Raw genomic sequence first — 13,330 nt, forward strand, 5'->3', positions numbered from 1 at the left:
AATACCCTCTAGCAGTGTATGAAATCCTGGAATAAAATTAGAATATAAAAATGTATTTTTAAGTGAAACAATAAGGCTTATCTCCCTGATTCTATATTAAAATACTTATAATCTTAAAGTTTGAATGCCACAAGGTTTACAGGCACTGCCTATCGCAGAAGAAAAAGTAGCTTAAAGCTCTTCAGTGCCCAATCCCTAAAGAGCGGAGTGCGTTATAAAAAAAAGGGAAAAACAATGAATACTCCAACGATACCGCCACCGTCTTTTTATTCCAATGCCACAGTACCTATTTGAGTAGAAAATTTTAGCGGCGCGCGGAAAAAGCTCAGACGCGGTGGTGTTTTCCAAGCAAAGCTGCCAACCACCCGGCTCCCAAACGCTTCACGCCACACGCCCCAAGCCCCACGCCCACCACCCCACTGGGCCGTTATCTCGTGGACGTAACGCTAGGGCCGATGTGAACCGAAGCCGAAGCCAGAGTCGAGACCCGAAAGCTAGCGATTCCCAGCTGCAATTTGCGATGAACTGGCACTATCATTGGCGTTTTAACAGTGGACGGTTGGTACTCGCATTCGCTGGCGGATTAACGGCATATAGAAATACACTTATATATACATATATACTATATAGATGTATATACATCCGCTACATATATTTTTAGATATTATATGTACAAATCTGCGTAGAGACAAGGCGTTCATAAGCCAAAGAAAACTCATTCTGTATGTGTGTAGTCGGAAATCATCCAAAGATTCCTTGCATACTTCTCCGAATCGCTGATTACATAAAAATTCACCAATCAATAATGAAAAAAAAATGAAACCTAAAGTTGTGTGTTAGTCGAAACTGAATGAAACAACCAATTCAAAGTGTACAATAACGTAACGAATATATGAAAATTAAAAGAACTGGAGTGATATTTGATTCTGATTACGTCCATACGATAGAGAAAATAAAAGTGACATTTGAGACAAGGACATTGTGCCAGAAGCAAAGATATCCTTGTAAAACCTATATACATACATACAGAATTTCGATTTTTCTGTCACACCAATAAGAAAAAACCAAACCAAGCTAGACTCTTCAACCCAAGCCATCAATAAATAAAATTCAATATTCCCCAAGTGCAATTGAATAGTTTAAACATTAAAAACGAGTGTAAAAATAATTTTAAATAATTTTCTTTATCAGTATTATATATTTTCTTAAAAATGCATTGCTTAGAGTAAATTCTAAAATCTCTCTTTGGCTAAAATCACATTTTTGTTGGAAAATGAAAAGTTCCTTGAGGTGTTGTGCTAGAGGGTCTTTGCGTTGCCTACATTTGTGCGCCATGCCCTTTTCTACACAACCGACTCCACCCCCCCAACCACCTCCTTATTTTCGTCACTTCCCACGCCCAACGACCAAAGGCGCCGGAATAGAACCGATTCGAGTCGGGGCGCGTTGCGCAATGAGTACCGCAAAAGGGCAGCTCAGTCGGCAGCCGCGTCACAAGTTACAGAATAAAAAAAAGTCAAGCCACCGCAATACTTATGTGGGTTAAAATAAATTTCTATAAAATAAAAAAGGTAGGAGCTAAAAATAGAATAGTGAAAGCCAGAAAGTCTCTGAAAATATCTGTGATAGCCTCCTGTTATATCACAAAGTAAGTTTTTCGTTACTGCAATTTCTACCTCCTGACCTTGCCTCACCCCAGAGCCGTTGTGACTACATGATTATGTAGCATTCGTCACCTACTTCAAAATATTCTTTAAAATTCGAAGAAAATTAAAAATGCCTTGGGGATATCATGGGGCTTTTCATATCTAAAAAGTCCGGTCATCAGATAGTTCCATTGATCCATTCACCGAATGACTCCCCTTCGGCTAATCTCGAAGGAGTCAGTCATTAGGCTGGCGCCCAGCTGTCAGCCGAAATTAATTTGGGTTCGGGTCCTGCAAAAGCTCTGCTGCACCAAAACTAAAGGAAAAGTTATCCTTCCAGGCAAAGATTCCAGTATTCTTCTCTTCAAATTCCTTTGGCTCTCGTCACCCTCTGGGCCAATGCGCCTGCGCCTATTTGCTTGGATTGGCTTTTCGAGGTTTTTTTCCATGCTTAATATTACATAACAGTTGGCAGAGTGTGTGGATAAAATAGGCAGTGGTGGCTGAAACTTATTTTCCCTATAAAATATCTTAAGTCAGAAATTCATTAAAATTGTGGATAAATAATTTTAAAAACAATAGTTTCACATCCGCCAGATACGAAGGCAAAGGAAACCCTGAAGTGTTCTTGCAACTACGCCTAGTGGCGCCCCAAATCCAGGAAAATGTAATTAAAACCATTACTTTATGCAATAAGTGCGCTAAAGAAAATGTTGAAATAAGGATAAACGTAACTGTTTTATTGGGCAAGGCCCAGATTTTGGAAAACATGTATATTCTTACATATGCAAAAGAGTTCTTACATAAATCAAGAGTAAAAAGTGTGGAGCTTATTGGTTTTGCAAAAAAATCCCTGAAAAAACTTTACAATCCCTATATACAACAGAGCGGTCATTAATATAATTTTTCACATTTATTTTACAAAATTTATGTTGGTTTTCTTGTCTCTAATCGATCACTTATTTCCTATTTCAGTAAAGAAAGAGTATAACGAAAATTTTAACAAAATACTGCTTCGAACATTCCATAATAAACCGAAAATGATGTACCAACGCAGTTGATTAAGAAATCTCACAAATAAAATTAACACCAATAATAAATACATATAAAAGCATCAAATATATATATTATATTCATACTTAATAAGCGTTTAAAACATTAAAATAAACTTTAAGCTACCAACAAAAAAATAACAATAGTTTAAAAGGACTAGCTTTATAGGCAAACACCTTCCTAAAACTCAAGTGAAAAACGATATAAACAAATTCAAGTAAATACCAACAACTACAAACCCAAAAAAAAAAAAACAATAATATAATAATGGCCGACAAAAAAATTGGTGAATATTATGCGCCCCCGCCAAAAATGGGCAAATGGGAGGGTTTCAAAAAATTCCTATGGAACAGTGAAACTAGCCAATGCCTTGGACGCACCGGTTCCAGTTGGGGTGAGTATTTTATATTTTTTTATATTTGATAAAAGTTTAAATGTAAGGTACTTAGTTTAAATATAGAAATTAATAATAGGCTAACTGCCGTAATTCCTATCGTACTGACCTACTACCAAGAAAGTCTAGGCTCACTAGTCTTCTGATTGCATAATTGTGCACCTTTTCCGTTGTCTATATGAGCAATCGCATTTTTCGTTTTTTATTGGCATGGGTATATATGAGTAATCGTATAAATCCTCTAACAAACGTCACAGCAAAGAATTAAAAACCAATTTGTTTTGTTTTTACCTTTTTAATCAAGTGGAAAAGCCATCAAAGTTATCGTTTTTAATTTTTTCTTTTAATTATTAATGAATAAACTCTTGTACTCAAGACCTAAGTCTATCTTCTAAAGATTAAGTCTTGTTTACCTTTAACCTAATTTCCTTCTTTTATAAAAAAAAAGTTGTGAACAAGTCGTGACTACATGCATATGGGCATAGGCACTTGCATGCGATCTCTGCTATACCATTGACTATAATCGGAGAAAATCGATTTCGGCCCCAATTTCAACTGTCACCACGGCTAAAAGCTTAGTTAGGGCTTAAAAAGACGGTTGGCTGTTCTCTAGTTTCTTTTTATCGTTAGCCTACTTAGAAACAACTGGTGGGATGAGTTTTTAACCACGCAATTACCCCTTTTCACACATTTGATTGTAATATAAAAGACAACAATACTGTTTGCTTAATAAAGTTCAATAAACAATATCTGATAAATAATTTTCCAATTTGTATCTGAAATTATATTTGATTTACTGATAAGGATTTGATTTATTCATTTCAGAAATAAATAGGTTAAATAAACGGTTAAGCTATCATTCTTTGTTGTTTTAACGAAATCTCAGAAAATTTATCAATTGCCGCATTTAAAAATTTCTTAAATGTACATACGTATGGCACTCTATTATTGACATCAATTTGTTGAACAACAATCAAGCAGGACAAGGCTACAAGCCATACAATTATATGGGCAACGAAAACGAGCCAATTTACACTGGTTCACGAAACCTCTCCCAAGAGTGTAGTGCACAGAAATTCTTTTAATTTTGCTAATAAGTTTAAGTTTTTTATCGCTACAATTAACAAGAGAGTCATAGAAAGTTGCATAAGCTGGAGAACGGTTTTCCTTGGTTTCAATTATGAATACATAGGAGAATCAATATTGGAGTTTTTTTAAAACCACAAAATAAAAGCTGCCTCTGAAATCAAACCAATTAATAATTGACTTTTTATCGAGATCGTCGCGACGTCATAAAACCACTTGCTTCGATCAAATTAAAATATATTCCTTCAATATTTTTTGCGTTCCAAAATCTTTGAGGTTCTCCTACTCACAACAAACTTTGCCCGCTTATTTTATTAATAAACTCGATCTCCGTTAGTTTAAACAAAAAAATTAATAACAGTTAATGATTTATATTTTTGGGTCTTTGTTCCATTAGTAGTTTTAGTTTCACCCAGTTTTGAATTAAGAAGAATTTCATGCTAAAAATATTGAATTTATACAAATTCTCAACAAGCAGCATAGCTTGAAAACGTTTATACGCCATCTGGTGGGTATTGCTGGAACTTCTGTGTTAGCCGCAAAAAAAATGGCGGGTCGCCATATTTGGAATATCAGGAAGGAGCCATATTTAATATTTCCACTACAGATGCAATCTATAAGTCTCTTAGAAGATGGCTTTTTCATTATTTTTTTAACACAAAAAATAGAGGAAAAAAACACAAAAACTGTTTTATTTACATTTTAACTTATTCAGTACTTCGTAGAAGCAGTGACGGGCATGATTTGATACATCGCCTGATACAAATATGTTGGTAAAAAAATGCACTTCTGTGCAAATGTCAAAGTTCAAAGGAGACAAGGAGCGAGAGCTAAAAGCTGAAATTGTGCGCAGGGTCTAGCGTATACGTAACAGTTTCATGTTGCTTTGGAATCTGAAGTTTATATGGTTACATTTTTAAATACCTCAGAAGTTTTAAAAAAATAATTAAATTACTAGGATTCATACATTCATTTACTAAAACCATTAGAAATAGAAATAATTAACATTATATTACAAATTAAACAAAAAGATTAGTAAATCCCAAGATGTGCTTCCCTAGCTATAAGATATTAATTACTTAATCAGAATTAAGAAATATTTTCTTCATATTTAAAATAAAAAATTCAATTTAAATATCTTCGCGAGGGTTTATAATGGTTTTACTGATGAACCAATACTTATATAAGTTACCAGCTCCGATTATAAAACTATTATAGTCTAGCATACTAATACTGCTATAGAAAAATCAGTAGTATCCCATATAAAATATAGAATTAACATGGATGTAGCTATATACAAGAAGTAGCAAAAGCTCTTATGAGTAAGCTAAGAACTGCGCAATCGCAGAATAAAGCTTCTTCTTTAGCTTTTGACGCTTGAATATATATTTACTAAAATCCAATTTTTATAAAAATTAAAAAAAAAATAAAATGTTCAATTTACAGTTTCTAAATAAAATACTAGGTGTTAGAAACTATAAGAACATGTTTATACAACCTGTTTATTGGTACTTTTTGCAGATAATAACATTTAAAAATCCTTCCAATACACTCAAAAAAAAAGTAATAAATAAATTTGTAACATGTAACAATATATTATATTCTAAAACGAAAGAACCCCTTAGCCAGTATATTCGCATTAAGGGAATTATTAATAAAACTATTTCCCACGATACACATTATCCAAAGATCTTAGAACGATTTTCCCACATCAAAGAATAATTAAAAGCTCAAACGACCAAACGGCGATCTTAATTTAAAGGCCAAACAAATAAATCTATGGGTCTTATCTGTTGTGCAATAAATTATTTCTTAAGAATCTTGTGTCTGAAATCTAATACGTGCAATTCAAATTATATATTTTTCCTCAATTCTTCTTTCAGCGAAAATCCTCCTGTTCTATATAATATTTTATGCGGCGTTAACTGGATTCTTTGCTGCCATATTTACTGTATTTTACACAACATTGGACAATGAAAAGCCCAAATGGATGCTTGACAACGGATTGATTGGATCCAACCCAGGTTAGTAGATATTCCAGTATTTTTTTTCTAATATTATCAAAACGTGAATTTTCTGTAGCAAGTTTTAAACAATTTTGAAATAATAATAGTTAATAATAATTTTAAATAGATAACTAAAAAAAACTTCTATTAAACAATAATTTATTCAATTTTATGAATTATTCAGGTCTTGGTTTCCGACCCATGCCACCAGAGGCCAATGTTGAGAGCACATTAGTTTGGTATGAATCATCAAAAGAAGATAACTATAAGTACTGGGTTGATGAAACTGCTCGTTTCCTGAAATGTAAGTATTAATCAGCACTTTTTCTATAAATATATGTTTTTAAACGTAAAAATATGGTTTCATTAACTACTTAGTTACTTTCTCTATTACTATTCTATTATTGATTGATTTCATGTAACTTTTTACTGCGCTGTTGTTTTTAATGATCACTTATTTCATTTTTGAAGCCTCGGTCGCCGAAGCTTGTGATTCATTTGTTTAAATAATTTTCAAAATAATTTTTTCAATAATTTGATTTTTGGAAACCTTTTTTAAAAAGATCACAGTAAGTTTTTATGCTCAGAAACTATACTTCCGAAATTGTATTGCTTACTCCGAGTCTCCCATTACTATGCTAATTTTTGTCAATAAACTGTTATGAAGGCAAATTTAATCATCATATTTCATCAAACTTATAGCTTACGAGGATCTCGAGAAACAGAATCAAGTTAACTGCAGCTTCGAACATCCTCCACCACCTGGCAAAGTTTGTGGCATTGATGTTGGCAGTTTCGCTCCGTGCACCTTTGACAAAAATTTCGGTTACCATGTGGCCAGGCCATGCATATTCCTAAAGTTAAATAAGGTATATTAAACTGAATAAATTTGTATTATTAAAAAACTCAAAGTAAAATATATTATAAAAATGAAAACAAAACATTTTAGATTTACAATTGGGTACCAGAAATATATAACGATTCTAAAACTTTGCCAAACGAAATGCCTGAAGAACTGAAGCAGCACATCAAGGAAAAACAAAGTCTGCGACCCAATGAGGTATAGATTAATATTAAAATTAAAATCAATTTGCTTAGACTTATTCATTTTCAGACCAATGTCGTTTGGGTATCGTGCGAGGGTGAAAATCCCGCCGATGTTGAAAACATCAAGGCCCGTGATTATTACCCACGTATGGGTTTCCCACGTTACTATTTTCCGTTCCAAAACATCCAGGGATACATTCCACCAATTGTCGCTGTGCAATTTACTGTTGAAAGTGAGTATCCTGACATATATTGTTATTTTGTTCATTTTTTTTTTTTAAATAAATAGGAGCGCCAATTAAGGCTTAAGTGCCCTGCTTGGGGTATTATCCTTATTTGTGATAGCCTCCTAACCCCATGAGCCAGTCTCCCCTTTTCAAAAGAAAAGAGGACAACTCTTTTTGACCTTTTTTGTTCTTGCTTTATTCAACGACAACTATTTAAAAACAATTTTATGCTCAGTTAAACCCTAAAGGGGCATATAATGAGGCCATTTCATAAATAATTAAGTTCCTCCGAATATAAACTCGAAAGAAGTTCCATAAAAGGATAGTAAATTATAATTGCTGTCATTAAGTGGATAGCTCCCTGTACCCTGTCCTATTGTTTATTGTATTGTATAGAATTCTAAATGAGTATGGCAAAAAAGCTTTCGCGGTGAATCTTTCTGGCCCTCCATGCATTTTTGAATGGGATAACCCAGAAAATGTGATGAAAAATCTAAAAAATATTTTGTTTCTAGATTTTGATACAAATTGATGGAGAATCGATGTACAAATCGATTAAGGTATTCCGCTCAAGAATCGGATGGAAATTAGCCAAGATATGGCCTTCGCAGGAGGTCATATTGGCCTCCCCATGCACTTTCCGCATTTTGAAGGGGCAAGCCCAGAAAATGTGATGAAAAATCTAAAAAATATTTTGTTTCTAGATTTTGATGCAGATTGATGGAGAATCGATGTATGAATCGATTAAGGTATTCCGCTCAAGAATCGGGTGGAAATTGGCAAAGATGTATCCTTCGCAGGGGGTCATATTGGCCTCCCCATGCACTTTCCGCATTTTGAAGGGGATGGCCCAGAAAATGTGATGAAAAATCTGAAAAATATTTTGTTGCTAGATTTTGATGCGATTGATGGAGAATCGATATACAAATCGATAAAGGTATTCCGCTCAAGAATCGGGTGGAAATTGGCAAAGATGTATCCTTCGCAGGGGGTCATATAGCCCTCCCCATGGATGGCCCAGAAAATGTGATGAAAAATCTGAAAAATATTTTGTTTCTAGATTTTGATGCAGATTGCGGGGAAAATCGATGTACAAATCGATTAGATATTCCGCTCAAGAATCGGATGGAAATTAGCCAAGATATGTCCTTCGCAGGAGGTCATATTAGCCTCCCCATGCACTTTCCGCATTTTGAAGGGGCAAGCCCAGAAAATGTGATGAAAAATCTGAAAAATATTTTGTTTCTAGATTTTGATGCAGATTGATGGAGAATCGATGTACAAATCGATTAAGGTATTCCGCTCAAGAATCGGATGGAAATTAGCCAAGATATGGCCTTCGCAGGAGGTCATATTGGCCTCCCCATGCACTTTCCGCATTTTGAAGGAAATGGCCCAGAAAATGTGATGAAAAATCTGAAAAATATTTTGTTGCTAGATTTTGATGCGATTGATGGAGAATCGATGTACAAATCGATTAAGGTATTCCGCTCAAGAATCGGATATTTAGTGGCGAAGATATACCTTTGATAGTTGACTGATATTCCTACAAAAGGAGCTTCAAAAGCTCATTGTAAAGTTATTATATACCAAATTAAAAAAACTTAAAAAATAAAATTACTAACAAAATTTTTCTCCTGTTTTAGCTGGCGTTTTAATAAACATCGAGTGCAAAGCTTGGGCCCGCAACATCAACCACGATCGCTCGGAAAGGAGAGGATCCGTCCACTTCGAGTTGATGGTTGATTAAGAAATACGTTAAACAACACGCAGCCGAGAGGACAACAGCATGCAACAGTATCAGAGCAGCTGGAATCGAGGAAGCAATGTGAAACTGGTGGAGTGGGAGAAAGTGGAGAAAATTAGAAAGAAAACAACAAAAATAAGCAAAGTGTAGCCACAAGCATAAACAACGGGTTTATTGCAAGAAAAATTGCATTCAAGATACAGCAGCAACCAAAGACAGAACTAAAAAAAAGAACAAGCTACAAAAAAAAGGATTACTTAAAAAATCTAGCGCTTTAATGCAAATAAAAAAATATATAAGAACCTACCCAACGCTACCAACAGAACGCCCCACACGGAATCTTAAAAAACTAAATTTTTTAGAAACATTTTATTTAGTTTACCATTTAGGCAAAAAAAAAAAAGTTAAAATAATATTGGCAGTCCACGAATATTAGAGCAAAATATGTATAATCAGAAAAATTAAAAAAAAATGACAAAAAAATATATATAACCGTTGTTAATACCGTTTTTAGACTAGCCACATCATGGCGGAATATTCGAACGCATAATAAATGCGATTGTAACCAATTAATGTTACAAATGTTGTATTTACATCGACGCCTGAAAAATTCATTTTTTTGGATTCCTTTGCCGCATTTTATTGCCTAAGCAGCACAACAAACAATCGCAGGTGCATTGCGAAAGCCACAAGAACTTTAAGTAAAATTAAAATTACACGAAAGTACTTTTATTTACAAATGAAAGTTATTTTTCACTCCACTGCTAGTTTGATGAAAAAATAATTACTTCTCCGAGGTTGAACTAGGAGAGTTGCATAACATTTATCTAAGTACCTTTCCCCCTATCTTCAGGTTACATATGGCAAACACTGCCAAAAATTCCCAGAAAACGATGTGGCCAGTATAAAAGACGGTAAAAAGAGTTTTATTTTGCTTTTTGAAAATTGTTTTCGGGCAAGAATCAAGAAAAACAAATAAACGACAAAAGCAGCGAATTAAACATTGAAACTGTATTCAAGTTAAAAGTAAAAATAATGAAAATTGTGTAAAACTATTGTTTTAATTAATAAAAATTCAATACACTTATAAATTGTACAATTGGAAGACACACGACAACAAAATATACCAACCGAGTATTGTTTTCTACCTATAGTTTATTTTTTTGTTGCATATGTAAGCATGTTTTCCCAAAATAAAAAAAAAAAAAATAAAAAAAAAACAAAAAAAGAATGAAATATTTATTAAGAAAGCCCAATTTATATTCAATACTTAACAGAATCAAATAAAAAAAAAAAAAACAGAAATTGCAACAAAAATAGTTAATAAACAAGAATATTAAAAAACGCAGAAATGGAAAAAATTAAAAAACTTGAAAATTTAAAGAAGAACTCCGATTTCAATGGAATAAATCTGACAGAAGTAAACAGATTATGAAAATGATTGAATAAAATGCTGTTCAAGAATAAAATTGAAGCACGGAGTAACTGGTTACAATAAAAATGATAAGCATTCGAAACGAAAATATTATGTTCACACAACCACAAGCCCTAAAAATAATAAATTGAAATAATTCAAATAAATAAAACACCAAATCCGTTTCCATGTCATACTATGTTTTGCAGCTAATCCAATTCAGAGGAAGACCAAAAGGATACTACTTCTAGGGGGACCCGCCCCCCGTCTTTCACATGCCATTCAGTTACTATCTCTTCAGACACAAAGTGGCAGCGAATCTTAGTGGATACGATTACGATTAATTTTTACTTACAGATACAAACTGCAGACTCGATACTAAGCATAACAGGCACTGTTTAGTAATATACCAACTCTAAAATCAAGCTTTTTAATTTACCTAAATAAAGAACCCTAACAATAGTTCTTAAATAGGAAAACCAATGCCTAATAATTAACCCCTTTTTTCCATCCACTTATATAGCGTAATATGTAAGAGAATAGCAGAATGAAGAAAATAAATTAATGTTATACAGTTTGAAAGTTTTGTCAGAATAAAATAACTAAATACTTAAATAATAAAACCGAAATAAATTTAATAAGAAATAGATAAATGGAAATGGTTAATGAATATTAAAATATATTAAAAAGTAATAATGCATACTTTCATGAAATGAAGTTTAGATGTAAATTACCACAGCTTAAGAAAATTACAAAAATAGATAATGGGGCCTCTAATTAAATCAGAGAACACTTTAGGATCTTTTTACTAAATAGTTTTTTACAAATTCTGTTGATGAAAGTAAAGTTGTTTTCTTATTGCCTCAAATATCCATATAATTCGAAAGTACTTCAAACACATTTTGTTGTTACGAGAAAACGAAGCTATGAAAAATTGTTTGGATAATGATTAGTTTAATGTTTTCTATGATTAAGCAAAATAACTAAAAATGAAGGAAAGATAATTAGTTAAGTAGTACAATTAATTGCCTGCAGAATATGATGTCACAAGGAAATAATAAATTACTGAAGGGAGATCTTTAAAATAGGATGTTTCTTACAAACGCGGGCAATCGCAGGCAGAGAACAAATTACATTTAAATTCTAATATTCTGGTTCCCAAGACCTCTATAATTTTTTGTCAGAATATCACATTATTATAGTTACAAATCATTTTTTATATTATATGTTACATGTTACTCCCCCGGCAAAGTGTTCCCAAAACCGCCGATAATATTAATGGGTTATCTGGGGTAAAACAAAAAAACAAACGAAAAACTTAAAAGAACTCAAAACAAACCAAAAAAATTAAAACATAAAAGATATAAAAAAAACTGCCGTAAACTGTTAAACCTTTAAATTCCAAAATTTAATTTTTTTTATTCATATTTACCTTGCCGATTTGCGGTTGCCAGACAGGTCTTAATAATAGAAATCACTATAGATTCTTACTCATCTTTAGGCGGCAACAACTAGCACATAATTAAAATGAATTATATTTAACAAGCATGTATAAAAACTGCCATTTTTTACACGAAGTGTACGTAAAAATAAAAAACCATAAGGTAAGACAAACATAAAACATTTAACCGTTTTTATGTGTAAACCCAAAAACCAACCGCAACCGTGACGTCAATAAATATTTCGAAAACACCTTATGTACAATTTCTTGTCAGACTTGTCGGACAAATTTTGGAATATTGATTTCCGTCTTGACTTGGACTTGGACCAGCTTCGAATCTATATTATTTTCCTTATGCAAGACCATTACATTCTTGGGTCATGTATTTTTGGTCTTTAGTTCATTGGATCTCCCTCAGAACAAGTGACACTACGGCGTATATTCCAAATCGAATAGTTTTGTCAAATTTAACAAATTTACGAGTCTTTACAGTAATATGTTGACCTTAATTTAATTGGATTTTGGTTTAGACATTTACCAATGAAACAAAATATAAAAAAATGGCAAAATAGCGGCAATAGGAAAATATTAAATAGAAAAATAAGAGATACAAATGTATTTAAAGTAAGTCTTAAAAATCTAAGGCAACTATAACATAACGACATATATACATGGAAATATATGCAATATGTTATAATTAATAGAACAGAAACAAAGTTAATTACATTTAAGTGCATAAAATTTAGATTTTAGTTGATCACCCTCACACAAGAACAAAAATATGAAAAAAAAAACAAACAATTACACCCACGATACAGGGGAACTTTGGAGCAGCTTAATAACTTCAGTTTTAAATAATGTATTTAGAAAAAAATTGCAAGCTCTAATAAATAGTAACTTAAAGTAAAAAAAAACAAAAACACAACTTGCATCTGCAAAAATTAAGAACAACAAATTTATTGTGTTTAAAAATTAAATTCCAAAGAACCTTAAATATTGCTTTAATTTAGAAAATATCATCGTAAACCAAAAAAAAAATGGTGTATCTAGAATATGAAAACCAAAACACTGCTTTTTTTATGATTTAAGTTAAACTATAAAAATATAAAAAAACGAAAAAAATACAAAAAAAAATGAAATAAAACATAAGCTGTAATATTAAAATGAACTCACGAGTATATAAATTTACGAAGATGAAAATAACAAGAAAAGGTTACATAAAACATTAAAGAAACTTAAAAAGAAAATCGTGTATGAGTAATAAAAAAT

General features: G+C 32.4%; 1 protein-coding gene across 3 annotated transcripts; it reads left to right on the forward strand.

The window, feature by feature from the left end:
• The first annotated feature begins 462 nt into the window (after positions 1-462).
• On the forward strand, positions 463-12,981 carry LOC6497159 (sodium/potassium-transporting ATPase subunit beta-2). Of its 3 annotated transcripts, none has more exons than XM_044716052.1 (9): positions 463-558; positions 2,622-3,093; positions 6,063-6,203; positions 6,370-6,489; positions 6,749-6,754; positions 6,888-7,054; positions 7,135-7,245; positions 7,300-7,465; positions 9,106-12,981. In XM_044716052.1, exons 2-9 carry the CDS (start codon positions 2,967-2,969, stop codon positions 9,207-9,209), a joined length of 942 nt encoding a protein of 313 aa, XP_044571987.1. In that variant the 5' UTR covers positions 463-558; positions 2,622-2,966; the 3' UTR covers positions 9,210-12,981. The 3 variants fall into 3 exon arrangements, with proteins under 3 accessions (XP_044571987.1, XP_001962650.1, XP_044571988.1); XM_044716053.1 differs by lacking the exon at positions 463-558 and adding an exon at positions 2,101-2,313; XM_001962614.4 differs by lacking the exon at positions 6,749-6,754.
• Positions 12,982-13,330: the final 349 nt, after the last annotated feature.

Source organism: Drosophila ananassae, chromosome 3R, assembly GCF_017639315.1.
Source record: "Drosophila ananassae strain 14024-0371.13 chromosome 3R, ASM1763931v2, whole genome shotgun sequence".
Lineage (NCBI taxonomy): Eukaryota > Metazoa > Arthropoda > Insecta > Diptera > Drosophilidae > Drosophila > Drosophila ananassae.

What these genes read in the sequence shown, in the direction of transcription:
- LOC6497159 (XM_044716052.1), top strand. Translation starts at nt 2,967, where the DNA reads ATGGCCGACAAAAAAATTGGTGAATATTATGCGCCCCCGCCAAAAATG. An exon ending in ACGCACCGGTTCCAGTTGGG is followed by an intron (nt 3,094 to 6,062) that starts GTGAGTATTTTA and finishes TTCTTCTTTCAG; the next exon opens with CGAAAATCCTCCTGTTCTAT. An exon ending in TATTCCTAAAGTTAAATAAG is followed by an intron (nt 7,055 to 7,134) that starts GTATATTAAACT and finishes AAAACATTTTAG; the next exon opens with ATTTACAATTGGGTACCAGA.